The 18,811-nt window shown below is 43.4% G+C and overlaps 1 protein-coding gene across 1 annotated transcript in view; it reads right to left on the bottom strand.

The window, feature by feature from the left end:
* Positions 1–18,811, bottom strand: part of cadm3 (cell adhesion molecule 3) — a 74,933-nt gene that overhangs the window by 39,575 nt on the left and 16,547 nt on the right. The window contains exon 2 of the mRNA XM_070919298.1: positions 2,921–3,070. Within this exon, the coding sequence (XP_070775399.1) occupies positions 2,921–3,070 (150 nt within the window). The remainder of the gene's footprint in view (positions 1–2,920; positions 3,071–18,811) is intronic.

Genomic DNA, 18,811 nt, shown 5'->3' with positions numbered 1-18,811 from the left:
ACGCCATAACAATTTTCTATGGTGATAAAATGGTAGTTTTGTGTTTACAGCTTGTTGTGCTGCCCACAAGTACTTTTTCTTTTAAGCATGACCATGAGCATTCCCTTGTCTTAACCCTATGTGATTATTAAACCTAAATTAAACTTAATAACGTTGCCCTGCCTATAAGGCTACAAGTTTAGAAAATGTTCATGAGGGGAAAAGGAAACTTTAGTTTGTTTACTTCGGAGGACTTGTTGTGTGTCAAAAATGCTATCTCTTCTTTCTCCTTCTGTCATTCTCTCCATCTGCTACTTTTCCCCCAGAAATGGTTGTCTTCCGTTTCCAGCTCTCCTCCTCCTTCCTCCCTCTCTGTCCCTTGTCATCAGTTTGTATATTTCCTACTGTACATACCGTCATCCCTCCTCTATCTTTCTAACTCCTCCCTCCTCAGAAGACGAGATCTTCATGTCTCCCCCTCTTCTATCTCCCTCCATCTGCTGCACGTCGAAGAGAAGACATGGTTGAAGGCTTGAATTCTGAGCTCCCATCATCCTCTTCTCTGTCTATAAACTCTCTGCTTTCCAAAGTACAGCATCTGCTGTGCATTTCGGACCACTGCAGTGGGGAGTTTCTGCTCCAACTCCCCCACCTCCTATTTTCTGCCAATCCCCTGCCTCCTCCTCCTTCTCCTCATCCAATACTCTTCTCAATTCCCTCCAAAGTTGAGGTCAGCCTTTAAGTGTTCTATCATTGCAGAGAAGAGCCTCACTTTCTACTTCTCTCCTCTCGACTGTGGCTGAAGCTCCATCTGGAGTAAAAGCTTGCTGATCTCTCCATTTGTCCTCCCCCACCTCCCCATCCCTCCCTTGTCTGTTGCAAAAAATCTTGGCCCTCTGCAATGAAAACTTCTCGGCCTGTATCCGTCTCTACTCTCGCCATTCTTAACTCTCTATCGCTTCACTTATGCTGTTAAGTGTGTTGTATTAGGGCACAAGGGAGTCTTTCTATCTCTCCCACCGCCCTTGTCTCCAATTCTCCAATTCTCCCATCCCTCCTTCCGTCCATCTGTACCACTCTCTCCACTTTTCACTCCGACTACAAAAAGTTGGAGCTCACATTTTAGCTTGTCAGGCTTAAGTTTTCTTTCAAATTGTTTAACTTTATCATTTGAAGGCATTTTTTTTTCATCAAATAAAAAAGAAAATGTCTTTTCATTTCAATAATAGCCCAGTAATGTCCCTGTCTTTGTACTTAAACTGGCTGCTGTGCATGCTCCTTTTCACTCTTGACAATGTTTTGAACCATGGGTTTGAGCCAACACAGGCCAAAGTAATCATTAGTACCATAACACCATATTTATAATGTCAGTCCTTATTTACAGTGTCAATTTTTTTCCCGCCACTAGCCGTCCCTCTCACCCCTTTTTCTTTTCAAAATACAGGGTCTGTTGTGTGATGTTGGACCACTACACCAAGGAGTGGGAAGTCTCTCTTTTCAAAATATCATTAAAAGCCGACCTGGCTTACCAGCCAGTTAGGCCATCACTTTGTACAAAATGGATTAATGAGATGAGAAAAGTAGCTGTTTGAATTGGACAAGTTGACGCACTTCACCTCATCAGACTCTGAGGTTTGTTTTCGTCTTCTGCACTTTTGGCACCATGCAATGTTACAATAACACGCTGTTTGTTATCTCAGTCCCCTAATGTCTTTGTTTGGGGCTTTTTCTCTTGAACAAAGTTTTTGACCTTGTGTGTACAAAGTAATTATTGGTGCCTTGTTCAGCAAAAATGCAGCAGCAAACATCTTTATTGCAACCCTGTCTCCTAAAATGACATTCGTACGAAACTAATCGGCATTAGCAAATATGTACAGAAAACATAACATGCCACTCTTTTGGCACACTTTTATCAACATCGACTCCATTTACATGTAGTTACTTGATGCATCTTGGGTAGAATATAGATAGCTGATCTTAAAAGTGTAAATGCATCCAAAAAGTATTCAAAACAGACTCAATTCCAAACCCTCAAGATGCATTATAGCCAGATGCTGAAAAGGTGTAAATGTATCCGTCTCTCGAATACATAATTTCTACTCATCAGTAAGTCTGTGGAAGTAGCCTATACACGTTTTTTCCCTTGTGATAACGGCAACTAAAGTGACACTGAAATTACACTGAAATAAGCTGCCAAATGTGTTGCCTGAAAAGTGGTTCCAGCAAGCACCGAGCTGTAGCACTTATCTGATCCCTGATTGGTTCAACCACTGTATGATCCGTGTAGGTGAGAGAGCACTGATCTGTATGGGTGAGGAAGGGGCGTTAATAAAAACCCTGTGAAGAATATGAAACTAAACTATAAAAGTTATTCTGGCATTACCAACACCCTCTGGACTGGATTAGGGCCTATGTTGATTTGCATGTGGCCCCGGAAAACCAAAAAGGATTGCAGTCAGATTTGTGATCTGGCCAACAGGGATATGTTGCTTGGTGTAAACAAAAGTGCATTAAATTGCATCTGGATTTCTGAAAGGATTCAGTCAACATGTTTTCATACATTCATATTAGGGACAGATTGTGGTCTTGAAGCACATGAATGTGCTGACTCTTTTAATATTTGACCGAAGCGGCCATCTTTGTCCAAACCGTAACGTAATTGTTTTCGTGGCCTAACCCTAACAATAAAAAGACATGTCTCTGTTTCAAAGACCTGTTCTTAATACACCCAGCTACTCAACCCTACAACATCTCTGTGGTAGAGGAAAGTCACAAAACGTTGACAGTGAACGTAATCTAGAGGCAGCATTTATGTGCCCTCCAAAACATATTTGACAAAGCAAATTAGTCGTGTTTGAACATATTTTGTAGGAGATAGGGTTGCTTTTTTTTTTGACACTTTCATAGTTTCTCTGCCCATGCTTCTCTCCATCCCTCTCACCTCTCTTCTCTCCGAAGTACAGGGTCTGCTGTGCAGTGTTGGACCATTGCAGTGAAGAGTTGTCGCTCCTGGGCACCCGGCAGGTCAGTGTCACCGTGCCCCCCACGGACACCGTCTCATCTGAGGTCACCGGCTGCAAGGAGTCGTCGTCTAGGTAACAGGAGAGAGAGGAGGGGGAAAAAAAAATTTTCATAAGACAGAGCGATAGAGAGACAACAGAGACAAGTCAGAGAGACACTGCGCCTATATGAAAATACAAGCAAAAATAGTAGCACACACCAACACACAAATCAGATAAACCCACAAAATGCATTACTCGCCTCGCTCTCTCTCTTTCTCTCCATCTCCCCCCGCCCGTCTCTTTCTCTGCTTGTCAGATTATCTATATATCTCTATCTGTCTTTCTGAAAGCATAGACACAATGCACGCACACACACGGACATGCTGTCAGAGGGACAAAAAAAAGCAGACAAATGGCTATCTGATTGTATGTCTGTGAGGCCAATGTAAGAGCGATGAGTCAGTAGCAGCCCTGGCATCCAGAGACTGCACGACCTGAGGGACCAGCAAAGATGAAGAGACCACGGCAGGCAGTGGCTCTCGACGGGTCAAAGCAACAACAAGAGCACTGTCTCATACCTCTAATGGCTTTGTAACCCTCTTTTGTCAATATCTGTGTCAGTTTTTAACGCCATGCATATGTATCGGCTGGTACAGAACAAGCTCAAACGGGACAGGCATTATGGAAATGAGCAGGTCAGAGGAAAGAGAAAGAGAATACAAATGACCCAGCATAATGAAGGGATTCTAAAGGCTGGAGCTGGAGCTGGAACACCACAGAAATCACTGAGCAGTGAACTGTCTGGGTGTGTAACAGTATTCAAATTGGCTCAAATTATGGTATTTAACAGCACTCCCTTGATAACGGGTGATGGTGCAGGCTAATTCTGCTCTTTTCATTCAACGAGGGTGGCAGACGATTAAGTGAATCAGAACAAGCGATGTACACTGAAATATGCAGCCCCTCGTTATGGTAGGTAATGCCGAACATGGCCACTGCTGCGCTTTTTGCCGGGGTAAGTTATTGCGGCTCTGAGCGCACCCGGGCCATGCTTTGCGCTCCCCTCCCTTCCCGCTCACTTCAAAACGTGCCATGGTGCTCGCTCAACCTAATCTCAAGCAAAACAAAAATATGGCATAATTGACGACAAGACCAAGCCAACGGAGGGAACATCTCATAAGAAGATATGCCTCAAAGCGGTCTCCTCACCCCTGAAAATGTGGCATGTATAAATAGTTTAATTGGAACCAAATTGTCAAGCGGGAGACAGGTTTATATTCGGCGTGGAGCGTTATCGCATCCTTGCACCGGCGGTGGAATTGATTTTTTTTTTTTTTTTTTGCAGGAAGAACATCTGCTTAAGTGCGCTTCAGCGGAACTCCCATCAAGACATGGGGGGGGGGGGGGGGGGGAGGATGCAGAAGAGGAGGCGAACAAACTAACTGCATGTACCATCAAAAACGTACATTTGCAGTACATGAGCTGAGAGCAGGAGGCAGAGACTATGGGCATACTATGGGTTTTTTTGTAATCTCAAAGCTGGATGGCCAGTTCAGGATCTGAGAAAACAGGAGTTATTAGAAAAGAAAAACAATCCCTCAGGTTTGCCTCTGGGCTGAGAGGATTCAGAGCCATAACTGCTCTTAAAGGTACAGCTGCCCTTTGCCAGCAGGATTCAAACAGCACTCAGAGACTTCCAGAACCCTCCGTGTCAGAGTAAGTGGCTCCCTCGCTCTCTGTGGTGTTTTACCGCAGCCCTGACCTTGTGGTTGGTTTAAGCACCATGATGGCGGAGAGCTGAATGTGGTCAAGTGCACCACGGATTAGTGTCTCCTGTAATAGCGTCTTGGGCTAATTCTTGCGGCTGATCGCAAGAGCTCCTCTACTTGGCATGAACACTTTGGGTAAATTGGCTGTCCCAGTGCATCATTCATCAAGCCAACCACAACGAGCTCCGACAAGTTCGCCAAACTCGTGTCTTATCTTTGGCCGCCGCAGAGTGCTGGCATTTACGACCAAGAACAACCTGTGTTCGAGGCTCAAAGTGACTCTTGTGCTGGTAAAACAATTTCAGCGGTCAATAACTGGCTCTTCAGCGATGAACAGAATATGAGATATGATCTTTTTAAGTGGACACATTTTTACAGAACGGTGTACATATTATATAATATTTAGCCTTTCCCGTGGTCATGCTATGCTCAACTCAACACAGGGCCTTTATCCTGTTGAACTGTAATCATTTTAAATATCTTTAAAGCATGTATTAACAAATTATGTTTTCCACACCGCATAAAAACATCACATATAGCACATCTCTAGCTGCTTGTCTCATAATTGTATTCAATTTATTTCATGTTTACATTAAAGTACAGTATAATATTCAAACCCACAATGTAAGTTTTAGATAGTCTTGGTATATTAGGCTTCCTTTTGTGCACATCTCTTCAAAATCCAGCCTGAAATATTAGGAGTCCTTGGAAACTATGGAATCTAAAATTGGAAACGACCACAAATTAAATCAAGTCTTGTGGGCTCAAACTAAGCTTGCAGTTGTAATAAATAATAGCCCATCTGGTCCAGAAGAGCGGAAGAGGATAAATTCCACAATTTTAGTGGCAACAAATGTGTAATTTCTACACATTTGATTGTCTTTTTATTATTTGGTCATTTCATCATCTTTTATTTTCATTTCAAAGGATTAATCTGGGGCACTGGAGGCCTACAGGTTAGATAAGTGAGAAGGTGTCAGGAAGATTACAGAGTCGATCCACGGACTGGCAGGCAAATGTGAGAGTACAAAGCAGCACTTGCAGCTTGTTCATTACCACTGCTGGAGTGCTCATTGGCAAATCAGAACAGACTGTGCACATACAGTGAGTTACATAACGTTTGTATATCAATTAATGCAAGCTAATACATAAAGGTTAATCTCACTCTTATTGAACTATCGCCCAAAATGTTTTAATGATTATTAAACGGCACTCTGCATCTTAAATCTAAAGCTCCACCAATGCATACAAATCACTTGACGCTGTACAGTGTATGAGTATCGGTCAAATTTTAATCACAGATGCGTTTTGTTGAATTTAGTTGGAGCACTGTGTGGGTAGAATTTAACCACATCAGGATAATGTATCGCTCTTTTAGCAATATTTCATATCGACGTAGGCCGTCATTATATGGTCAGATGTGGGCATTAAGATGGGCGCCAGAGTGATTAGACTTTCTGAAGTCAGATAAAAGTTTCTGTGGTTGACAAACTTAATGACATATCCTAACTGTTCTAATGACACACCCAACCCATCCGCCAGCCCAAATCGGTTTACACAAACACTACAGAGTCACTAGCCAGTAGCATGTGACCCCTATAAGCCGCAGATACAAATACAGCTGTTCTTCTTACCTTTGAAGCTACTTAAGAGCAAAGTTAAAGGGGGGAAATTAAGTTCAGCCAGAGTTTAAACGGTTAAGTCAGGCTAAACACCCGAGCTGCAAAAATGAAAGAAGAGACCTATCTATCCTTAGCAGACGTTAAGTTAAACACTGTGGCTTGCTCTTCTTTCTTCTCTCCTCGCATCCACTCCCCCCCTCAAGCTGTAAGCCCGAGGAAGACACGGGTATTTAAAGCAACACAATTTACACTTTTCCTCTCGCCGGCAACAAGGTGAGAGAACGAAGAGGTAGAAGGCTGACTGGGATATCAAGTAAAGGGAGGGAGAAAGGAGGAGGAGAGAGAGAGAGAGATGGATAAGGATATGTAGAGGGTGGGTGATAAAACGAGGCGGGAAACAGTGTGTGAAAAAAAACGGGAGGGAGGGGAGAGAAGAAGCCAGTGAGACAACAGAGGAAGTGTGAGGAGCTCCAGGGACCTCCAGTGATGAAATAAAAGAGGGGGGGGGGAATCTTTGAATAGTTTGAATGCTTTTTTGAAAATAGGCTTATTTGCTTTCTTTCTGAGAGTTAGATGAGAAGATCGATCATCTCACGTCTGTTGCAGAAAGAGCTGCAGTCAGAGCGCGCAAACATAAACAGGAATTTGTGGTTTTAGGTCAAATAACGAGCTGAACCTCGAGGTCTTCCCGGGTCCACTGGGTTCCTAATATTTGAAGCTCCAAATTATATTCAGTCTAATTGGGTCGAGTAGGTCCAGATTTATTGTATCAGGTCTCTGGTGTGTGTGTCAATATGTGGAATACCTGACCACAGCGGCTCGTTAATTGGTAGCCTTTATAAAAAGTCTATTTTTGTAATTGTTGGAGTCGCCTCCATTTTGGGTCTAATTATATTCAGGTTTCTTTCGGATCAGGTCTTTTTTTCGAAAATTAATTTCCGTATGTCGGGTTCAGGGTGGGATTTCCACCCTGTGTTTAGGATCAAGTCCAAGGTTTTAGACCCATGAAGATGTCTAGTTGGATCTATTTCTTGGCAAACAACCCACGGTTTAAATACCGGACTCCAAGATGGCGGCCAATCATACGAATGAAAGTCGCTCACCCAGTGTATAAACCAAACACACAGACATGAGATTGATATTGACCTTCTTATCTTGCTCCCAGGGAGAAAGCAGATAAGCTTATTCCCTAAAACATTGAAGTATTCTTTTCATAAAAACAGCTTCCTCTTGATTCCACCCGTCTCACTTCCAAAAGGACCAAACAGTGAAAAATTCAAACCACCTTGGCCATCTCCATGTTCACCCCCTCTCTTCCTTCCTCCTCCATCTGTCTCCCTCCATCTTTTCCCCCCTCCTCCTCTCCATCTGCCCCGATGTCCTCCTCGGTTCCCTCTCGTCCTCCCTCACCTCTTCGCCCTTCTGTCGAGCCTCCTCCCCCATTCCCGATCAACTCTTTACTTCTCACCCTCCTTAAATCCTTCTTTCCCTCCTTTTTTTGTTGTTCTCCCAGGGAAGCTTTACGGTGTTGCTGCTAATTAGTGCGGGTTAATGAACTTTATTTACTGTAATACAAGTTTGTGTGTGTGTGCCTTCAGCATGTGGGACTGGGCTATGTGTGTTTGTGTGATGAGGGTATTAGCCGCATGTTTGTGCATGTGTGGTGTGTGTGTATTTGTAGGTCTTTGCACATAAGGGTGTTAGTGTAGTTAAATGTGTCTCTTCATGTGTGTAAGTGTGAGTCTCAAGAAGCTTATTATTGATGTTTGTGTGGATCTGTTTGCATACAAGTGTGTTTGTGCTCAGGTGCAGTTGTATTTGTCTTTATCTGTTTGTACACAAGTGTGTGGGACCAAGTATGTGTTCTGTGTGATTTATGAGATGGTTTTTATCTGCATGTGTGTGTTGGTGTGTGTGTGTCCATATTGTATTGCAGCTGCACAGAGAGTAGTGCTACGGTGTGTGAAAGACAGAGTCATATGTCTTGGTGCTGCAGATGCTGTACACATTTGATGGGAAATTCAGCCAACAGTGTGCGGTTTTGATATGGCATGGTATGATACAGGCCATTACACACACACAGAGGCATCCACTTGCACACAATGCAAGCATGCTGACACGCCCCTACACCCCACCCCCGTTGTACACAGGAGTGTACACACACACACACACACACACACTCATAAAACATACAGACAGGAAGACATACACGTTTGTCAAGCACAAACAACACCTACGCTTACAGAAATACATTAATACGTAAAAATGTGCTTAAAAATACATTAGATACAGTTGGAAACATGAAGCAAACATGCAAACGTATGCAAACAAAGCGCACAGACACACACACACACACACACACACACACACAGCAACCTCCCCCACACCATCCATCTATGCCCAGCTGTCCCCAACTACTACCCATCCCCCTGGGTAAGGGTGTGTATCTATGAGTATATATAAGAGTGTGTGTGTGTGTGTGTGTGTGTGTGTGTGTGTGTGTGTGTGTGTGCCCTTCTGCCCACCTCTAACCTCTACAAGCTCCTCTCTCCCCACTCTCTTCCCCTTTTTTCATCCCTCTCTCTATCCCTTACCCCCTTGTACACCTGTTGTGAGTCAAGAAATGCAAATTCAAACCAGATATTTGAATTTGAATCTGCACAGTGAATAAAAAAAAAAAGCAAAACAATGTGAAACAAGTCTTTTTTTTCAAGTAGCAGCCCCCCCCCCCCCTGCTTTGTTTTATGGCTGATTTTCGCAGCTTCGCAGCCTTTAATACAGGAACGGTTGTTGCGATTCTGTCTCTGTAATCTGGGGCACCGAACAAATCACTTATAATCTTTGGGGTGTGAGTGGGTGGGGAAGTGAAGGGGTGTGGGTGGGAGGGATTGGGCTGGGTATTTGGGATTTAAGCACCCCCGCCTGCTGTCTTAGCACAAACAAACTCCTTAGCCCTTAGTTTTTCCTCCAGCCCACCTTTTTTCTGAGGGTTTATGGGGGATTCTGGGAGCCCAAAACAGCCCCCACCAATCTCAAGTACCCCCTCCAACCAACTCCAGCAGCACCAACCCTGCCACCCCACCCTTCCTCTGCTGCCTGTCAAACACAGTTAGCTCAGAGCTCAGACGATCCCCCTCCACCTCTTCATCCTCATCCTCATCCTCCACTAGCTAGACCCCCCCCCCTTTCCATCACAGCCCAGCAGTGTGTCTGCAGCAGCAGTGAGGCGCCAAGCCGGCCGCCCCACCCTGCCACTGGAACAGTGCTATGAGAAAGAAGAGAGAGCGCGGGTTGAGAGAGGTGGGGGGGGGGGAGGGGGGAAGGAGAGGGAGAGGGGTTCAGCTTGCAGAAAAGGGCAGCAGCATCACTGCTGACAAAAGAAAAAGAATAATGATTTGCCAGGAAGAGAAAGACAGAGAGAGTTGGTGTGGTGAGAGAGAGAGAGAGAGAGAAAAGCACAGGGGAAGAGAAAGAAAGAGAGTGAGAGGTGAGCGAAGGACATGGCAGAAATAAGCATATATAGATAGATGAGACCAATGAGGAGAGATGACAGGGTGACTTAGAAAGAGGGCAAAAAGACTGAAAGAGCATAAAAAAACAATGAGAGAGAGATGGAGGGAAGGAGAGCAGAGTGGAACGACAGAAAGTCAAAAAGGAGACAGAGGGATGGAAAGAAACAGAAAGAAAGAAAACCACAGAATGAAGGGATGTTGGGGGGGGGGGGCACAGTGAGAGCTGATAAGAGTTAAAGGATAGGTCTTTTCGAGTCTATCTTAATTCAATAAGCATGCTGAAAGAGTCATCGGTGCCTTAAATCATTCATTCCTCCTCTCCATACAGGTCTGAAGTGATCTCTTTCTAAGGCGACTTCACTGTGAATGTTGGGACAAATTCTACCACCCTCATTCTTGAGTTCAGCTGTTTAATGCTGTTTAACTTCAGCAGTCCAGGGTAGTCAAATCAAGCGGGTATCTTCCAAAGTTAGGGTCCTTTTAGTGTGAAATTCCCTCTTTGTGTTTCCTCGGAAAGTGTTCCCCTGCTGATCCACGGCGGAGGGATTCTTCCAACAAGCCTGGATTATCAACCGGACAAGGGCCGCAACTGTTACAGGGCTCCAGACCCCCCCCCCCCCCCCCCCCCCCCAAAAAAAAGACTTGTCAGCAATGTCACAAATTAATCTTCATATCTGATGACTGCACCTCACAATAGTAAGAGACCGTGTGACTTATTGTAGTGAGGCGGACAGTACGGGTGTGGAGGTTGGGGTGGTGGATGGGCGTGTAGCACGTCCGACTTCCATGCAAGAGACCAGTGTTGAAGTCCTGTCGCAGGCCTGCAGTTGATGTTCACTTTTTTATTAACCTTAACCAACCCTAACCTTAATCTAAGTGTTTCGGTTTCCTTGCCATAACCATACCTTAACCGTTTATTTGCCATATGCACAATCCTAACCCTAACCATCCTGTAGGTGCCGTGCCCAGATGGTGCAGAAAGTGAGTATTTTAAAAACGTTGGCATTGAATGTAACCCTGGTTTTTGCAGCATCATCCATCAGCGTTCTCGTCTGGCGATAGACTTGTTCCGCATTATTATCAGATTTTGTGGAACTGTCTTGTAGAGGTGTTTGTGGCTGAACAAAACACCGGCAACAAACATACATGCAACTGTCAGAATGAAGACACCCGCTTGATTTGACGGTTGAAGAAAGACTGCTGAAGCTTCATATTAGCTTCAAATTAACTTTAGAAAGCATTTCTGCACAGAGCGAGATCTGAATTTTGTCTTCCACTTTTCACAGTGAAGTCACGTTGGCAAGGTATTGCTTCACAGGAGGAATGATTACAGTGACCAAAAACTCTTTCAGCATTCATATGAAACGTGAGACAAAATCTGAACCTATACTCGAATGTCACTGATCATACTGAAACCCATTAGTCTGCTAGTGTTACATCATAATTAGCTCTATAATCATCTCTCTGCCGTGTTGTGTTTTGATACCTTCCTTATTGTAATTATAACGCACTGTAAACCGCTTTGGTAATGGTTCAGTATTTGACAGCTGTGCCAGCTAAGCGTCTTTAAAAATGAACTGATTAGACACAGACAGAGAGATATTTTTGATTTTAAAGAGAAGAGCCCTTTGCTGCAGTTACTTCACCCACCAGAAATCATCATTTGATAAGATATAAGGCTTATCCATCTGTCCATCTGTACACACACACACACACACACACACAGAGGAAGATAAAGAGAGTGAAATCTTTAATGCCTTGGCAAATGCACTGACTGCCCCTGCCAATAGGCCACTTAAAGAAATGAGTAGTCAATTACCAGAACTCTGCCCTTTTGACTTAGATCGCTGGACCCACTATGGGGAGCCTCAAAGCCTGCACTCTCTCTCTCTTTAGCTCGCACTGTCTCTGTCTCTCTGTACAGACAACAACACCCATCTTTCGAAACAGCACTAACAAGAAGGCTGGAAAAAGTTTCTGGTCTGTTCTGGGAAACACACAAGTGTGTTGCAATCACACACACTTACATAAGTATGAAATGAACGTGCACTGGGTGATAATTTAATAGCACTGTTTGTCTTTCTTGGTGATGTTCACCAAACTCACTTTGTTGTACATGTATGAAGAGCCATGTTGTCAGAGCTCATTGCACTGAACATCAGATCATTTGGGATGTGAGTTTGCATAATTTGCCATATCATAAATACACCAACAGTATGTGGACAGCCTTGTGTATTGCTGGTGTTGTTTGAGCTAGGCCCCTTCCTTCTAATTAATGTAAATCTTAATGCTGCAGTGTACAATTACATTTTAGGCAATAGTGAAGTTCCAAATTTGTGGCAGGGCCCTGTCCTGTTTGAACATGACAATACCCCTGTGCACAAAGTAAGGTCAAGTTCTGGATTTCACTTTGTGCCCAACATCAGAGCTCGAGCTCACTAATGCTCTTGCGGCCGAATGGGATCAAATCCCTGCAGCCAGGTTCCAAAATCTTGTGGAAAGCCTTCTCAGAAGTCTGGAGGATGTTATAGCAGCAGATTAATGCCCATGGTTTCCCAATGACATGTTCAACAATTACACACTAGAGTAACGTTCACGTGTCCACATACTTTTGGCCTTGTGTAAATATATATATTCATTGTAAAATTATTCAAATGCGACTGTGATATTGTTTTTAACCAAAAAAACACACAAGAGAAGACACATAAACACATACTGTACCACGATGTACAAGAATAAGCACAGGCACACACACTCAAGCAAAGTCACCACTGACAACTGCACAAACACACACACTCTCTCTCACACACACACACACACCTATCCACTCGTAAAACCTTCTGATAACAGCATGCAGGGACTTATACACCAGGCAAGAGAAGGATATGGCTCTCGATGCCCGGGGAAGGGCCAAGATTAGAAAAAGGGGAAAAGTCCTAAAGCTTGAGAAAAAGAGCGAGGCTGAAGAGGATGAAGGAAGAGAGTGCATGAGTGAGTGAGGGAGAGAAAGAGAGAGAAGGGTGAGCCAGTGAGCCAAGGGTGACGAGGGAAGATATGCTTCAAATTAAATCATTTGGAACAAAAGAGGATTGTTGCCAAGCAACCCAGCCAGAACGGGGTTACCAGGGCAACGGAGGTGACCCGAAGCTTGACCTAAGAAATGGAGTCGCCCTTGTCATCCATCGGCAAACACACACATGTGCACACGCAAACACACATTTCCCCACCTCTCTCTCTCTCTCTCTCTAAATATTTCTTTCAAGGTCCATACGACAAACGCAAACAGACAGCAGGTTTCTTCTGGTAAATGCAGAACACAACTGAAATGTCATGCTGTGGCACAAACAAAACACAGGGCTTTCAATCAAGCGGGGTTTCAACACTGAGAGGGTGAGAGGCTAGGTGGCTAATGGATGACGTTAGCCAAAATCAACAGCTAGCGAAGCACAACACATAAACTGTCCAATGTCCAAGATGAGCTTGTAGAATAAATAAATAGAGCTGTATTTTTCAGAGGGTTTTGGCAGCATTGTCAGTGCACAAACACTGTTTTGAAATGATGGATGGATCCCAGATTCTCCTTTAGTAAGAGAAACGATGCACAATCCTCATTTAAAGGACTGTTAGAGGGATTTTACATTAGAGGCCATTTACATTGAAATATCATGGCTCTGTCTTTACCGTGAATAAAATTAAGAGACCTAGACCTACAGATACTGGATATTTGAAGCTGATGCAGCCTTTTTCTTTCCCTTTAAGTAGCTTTAAGTTTGTTCGAATCAGCTTGGTCTGACAGTGTCATAAATTGTAAATTCTGTATCATGTTGTTCCAGCTCTTCACTGAAGCTGTATGATGTTAAAAACCCAAGACTCCATTGTCTTTTATGCCAGCACTATTTCACCATGTCTTGTGCATTATTTTACACACATTTATTTATTATTGAAGAACCTCTGACTTCATTGTGCCCCACACTTCTGAATCCAGATACTGAGTATTTACTGAGTGGAACATGTTGAAAATAAACGTAATGTTTCTAAATTACCTCGAACATATCTCTGGATTTCTGTACTGAAATGTCTTGTTACTTATCGATCATATAAGCATGAATTGGACGATAATTTGAACTGGACATTAAGTGCAGGAATCCTTTTAAAACAGATTTTCGTCAAGTTTTGGACATAGAGAATAAGATTTACACAATCTATGGCTCAATCGAAGTGCTTGTTGGACCACAGTCGAGGTGTTCAGTACAAGTGAACTGACAATACTTGATTACTGTCGTCACTGACCGCATCAGCGGCTTTTAACAGTGGAAGTCCTCACCGGTGACTGAGAGTGCCCTTGTTAGCTTAGCTGTGATTCAAAAGCCTGTTAAAAGACCGCGAAAGCCACAGAAACAATCATAACGTGTTAACTCTGTAAATAACAGGCTGCTGAGCTGTTAACCTTATGTGCAGTGTTTGAAAAGGCTAATTTTGTAATGAAGTGAATGTAACAACTTGGACTAGCAACAGACTGAACTGAAGACAGTCAGAGTCAGCGGACGTGTGATACCTTCACTTACGCTTAGCTTAGCTTAGCTTTCCAAAACTGCCAATCCGACAACCACGGCCACTTCATGCATAGATCGGCCAGGAGTGCTGAGGTGAGGGAGGATGCGGGATTGGAACTCTTCTCTGAAGCTTCACACAACTACTTCCGTCACTTTTCGTGTGCAACACCATGAATTCCTTTGGAGAGAGACTGTATAAAAGTGTGCACCGTTATCCCCGTTTGTAAGATTTATCACCGCAAGACTTCAAAGACGCACAGCTCTTGGAGACAGAACAGGAGGTCAGTATGACGCTGCTACAATGACAGGCTTTTTGTCCCACTTTTGAGTGCGGCCAATCGTAAAAAGGGTACACATTTTTAAGTTTAGATGTGGTCGGACAACACGCCGTACAAACTACTTAGTTTCAACTGACAGCCTTTGAATACACTCTTGCTTACAAGAAGAGCTTTTATAGTTTCAATCACGCCTCTTATGACTGCTGTCAGTGCAGATTTGATCAGAAATCCATTAAAAATTATTTTAGAAATCAGTCTAGCGTGCGGTGTGCAGGAAAGACTACATGTTTTTTTTCCCTGCATAACTGGAATATTATTAAAAACCTGTAGTGATAGTTGTACAACAAACTGTGATGCAGATGCTACTGTCCCTAACGTCAGTTTCTTTGGTATTATGTCAACTCTCCTGCATGCCTGCTTCCACTTGAAACCACAAATAAACGCGTTCTCTCTTCTCATCGTGTAATTGTTGCTGAGTTACATGAGTCTGGATGTTCGACTGGATGTTTTTTGTTTCGTTTCAGGCAGACCTCTTTCCTTTCTTCTCCTCTCTGTGTCTCTGACTGCTCAGCAACATGACATGAAAGGACGAGGAGTGTTTTTGGAAGTGTGTGTGTGTGTGTGTGTGTGTGTGTGTGTGCGTGCGTGTGTGTGTGTGTGTGGCAGGCAGTGTGTATGGAAGTGTGTTTATGTTTGCGTGTCTCCCTGGAAATAGCACAGAGAGGCAAAGCAGGGCTGAGAGAAGTAGAAATGTTAATGTGGACCAGGTTTTGGGAGTACAGTGTGTATCTGTGTCACTGTGTGTCACTGTGTGTCACCGTGTGTGTGTGTGTGTGTGTGTGTGAGTGTGTACAGGATTTGTCTCCCCCTTTACGTTAAGTGTGTGTTTGTCAGTGTATTGGAATGCTGTCTTCCTTGTATCCAAGCATGTCTCATTTCCCTCGGGACCACTTTAAGAATATGTGTCCTCTAGTGTGTGTGTGTGTGTGTGTGTGTGTGTGTGTGTGTGTGTCTGTGTCTGTGTGTGTGTGTGTGTGTGTGTGTGTGCGTGCCGCTATGTACACCCCCTTCTCTTCCCCCATCATGTCTGTAGGAATGTGTGTATGTCTTGTAACGACGAACGGCCACTAACGAACGCAACCTTTGAGATGGCCCCCGCGGTTTGTCGCTCCCAATCAAGACAATGGAGATCAATGGAAGAGCAAGGCGAGGGAAAGGAAGATGAAGAAGAGGAGGAAGAGGAGGAGGGGGAGGGGGCTCGCTGCTTCCAACAATGGCAGCACAGACAGTGAAACAATAGAGGCTGGTGTGGCGTTTTTATCTTGGTGCACGCTGAGTGGCGTGGCGCCTCCAGACATCGTTAGGGCACCCCTCGTGGGCTAATTGACTAATTAGGGTCACTCCACGTGGTCTCAACTGTCATGGCCGCCAACATCGGAGAATTGGCGCGGCCCTGTGACCATCTGGTGACCCACTTGAAATGTAAGGGCAGGGCATCGTCGTATATGATGCAGATGTACAAGTGGCTGAAATGTGGAGATTCCAGCAGCGTTTGCAGATGGGTTTTTTAGCATCACAAATGTGCAAATTATGATTAGGATATCCAGTCGTATTCATTCTGATTAATTACTGAATTATATTACAGTGAAATTAAACCATTTATCTCCTGGAAGCTCCATCAACAACCCCTGGGCCCTAATGATTTAAAAAATACGAGCACAGTGGTGTACAGCGCACTTATACAAACACCTACACACACTATAAATACATATCAAGCAGAGGATAATGCATGGTAGTGATGCTACAGTAAATATAGTAAATAGGTGGGTAAAGAATGAACTCAGGTCAGTGTCAATCATTAGACAAAGCACCACTTATGTAACCCATCATCTACTGCGCTTTGAGAAAAAGCCTGTTTTATTCCTTAAAAGACTTAATGTGACTGACATCCATTTGATACTACTTACTGTAATTTATTCAAACAATGTATTCAAACTTAATTCATCCCTGCTCAGTATTTATATGTACATTTTATTCTTGACAGTGTGGAAAAGCCTCTGAAACACCACTTAGAGCATTACAGTACACTAAAAGTCATTTCCTAACCATCGAACTGTTAGCAGATCCCCAAGATCAGTTGACACATTACTCTGACTCAATGGCAGGCCAAAGTCTGGGGTATATTAGGCCCTTCAATGGAAAAATAATTCTGAAACCAAAAAACAGAACAATAAAAGGAATCAATGCTCAAGAATATTGTTTGTTGCAGGCGTTCCAGACCAGCAGGGGTTGTTTTTCGGCAGCTGTGGACAGGGAGGAACCATCATTTAGGCAGCAGCATAACTATCTGATATGAGGTATAAAAAGGCAAATACCAGCCAGATATATCATCCAGTCCCTAATGGGTGCTATAAATTTATATCATAAAGGTATATGTCAAGCTAAAAAGCCGGGTAAACATCAAACACCCTCCACTATGTCTTCGTGCACGCAAGCACAGACGCATGATGGATGTACAGTAGACTGTGCAGATGTGTGTGCACTGTACCATCAATGTCATTTGAAAAACGTACGTCAAGCCATCTAAAACTGTCAGGAACTATTTTTTAGATTTACCACCGTGGACTTTCAAGTACTGTATATCTGGGTTTTCCTAAGTTCCCCTAAACTTTTCTTTCTATCTCTGCCCCTTCCCAGGTGTCTGTTTTCTAAATTCTGGTTGTTATCCTTTTTAAGTATCTGTATCGTGATAAGTGAACAACAAACATAAAAAAGGTTTTCAAAAAGGTTTTGTTCCGTGAGCCTTCAGAACAGCTTCAATGCTCCTTGTCGTAGATTCTCAAGTCAAGCCAAAAATATTTCCTCATTTGGTGTTTTGATGATGGTGGGGGAGGAGCGCTGTGTGGGTATTTTATTTTGATTGAGATCTGGTGACTGCAAAGGCCATAGTACATGATTCACATCACTTTCATACTCATCAAATCATTCAGTCTGCCTGATTAAAGCATCTGCATCTGTTAGGCTTCTGCACTATAAGTATACAGTATATATATATATAAATGTATACTGTATACACCCAACAATGTTAACATACATGTCGTTTTAGGGCACTTTCTGAAACAACTGATTGTGTTTTTCTTGGGACGACAGCCTCAACTGTAGCTATCCAAAAAATAGACACGTAAGCGTTGACTGTGTGCAGGAGATTCTTTCTTGGATATTTTTACTTTTGTAAAGATTACTTTTCATCTGCAAAACATTTCAAAAGGAACATAAAATAGGGGCAGTTCACACAAATTACAAAAGACATATTTTCTCACTTACCATTCTAGTGGTATCTAACCATGCAGATAGTTGTGGTTTTTATATTTATATCCATCTTTGAGATTTCTGCTGCCACCCCAGTTCAATAGATTTGAATGGAATTTTGTTTGTGGTGCTACAGAAAAACTCAATGATAAATTCTTTGGAATAAAATCATTCCACAGAAAACTGTTCACAGTGAGGTCTGTGGATTACCGACAGTAAGGATATAAGGACATCATTCTAGAAAGACACATTCCTGCGGATTAAAAAAAATACTTTCAATGCTGTGACCACCAAAAATGAAATTCCATTCACCTCCATTGTACTGAAGCGACGGCGACAGAGACTGATATTTCAAAAACTAAAACTACCTGCGTGGCTAGATACCACCAACGTGAGTCAGAAAATGTTCTTTGGCAATTTGTGTGAACCGACCCTTTTCACACACTTGTGACAATATACACAAGTGCATACAGTGTAAACACCCAGTGCACAGGTTTGCACAGACACACTGTAAGTAGCTCTCTGGGCTGAGCTACTGTACAGCAGCACATTACTATGATATACTTATGCTCTCCATTCATACACTCAGTCATGACGCTGAATCTTATTTAATGTCACGAGCCACATTTGCCTGGAGTGGAGCCCTACAAGCTCAGCTCCGAGAGGAAACGACTGAAGTCATCTTTCTTTTCCTGCTGTCTCCCTGTTTCTTCTCTCTCTCCCTCTGTATCTCTCTATCTCCTTCTCTGCTGTGATCGCACCCACCCTCCCCCCACCCTCTCTCTCT

Source organism: Enoplosus armatus, chromosome 14 (genome assembly GCF_043641665.1).
Source record: "Enoplosus armatus isolate fEnoArm2 chromosome 14, fEnoArm2.hap1, whole genome shotgun sequence".
In the NCBI taxonomy this organism is placed as follows: domain Eukaryota; kingdom Metazoa; phylum Chordata; class Actinopteri; order Centrarchiformes; family Enoplosidae; genus Enoplosus; species Enoplosus armatus.
Note: the sequence above shows the minus strand (reverse complement) of the source record. Positions and strands in the feature narration are given on the sequence as shown.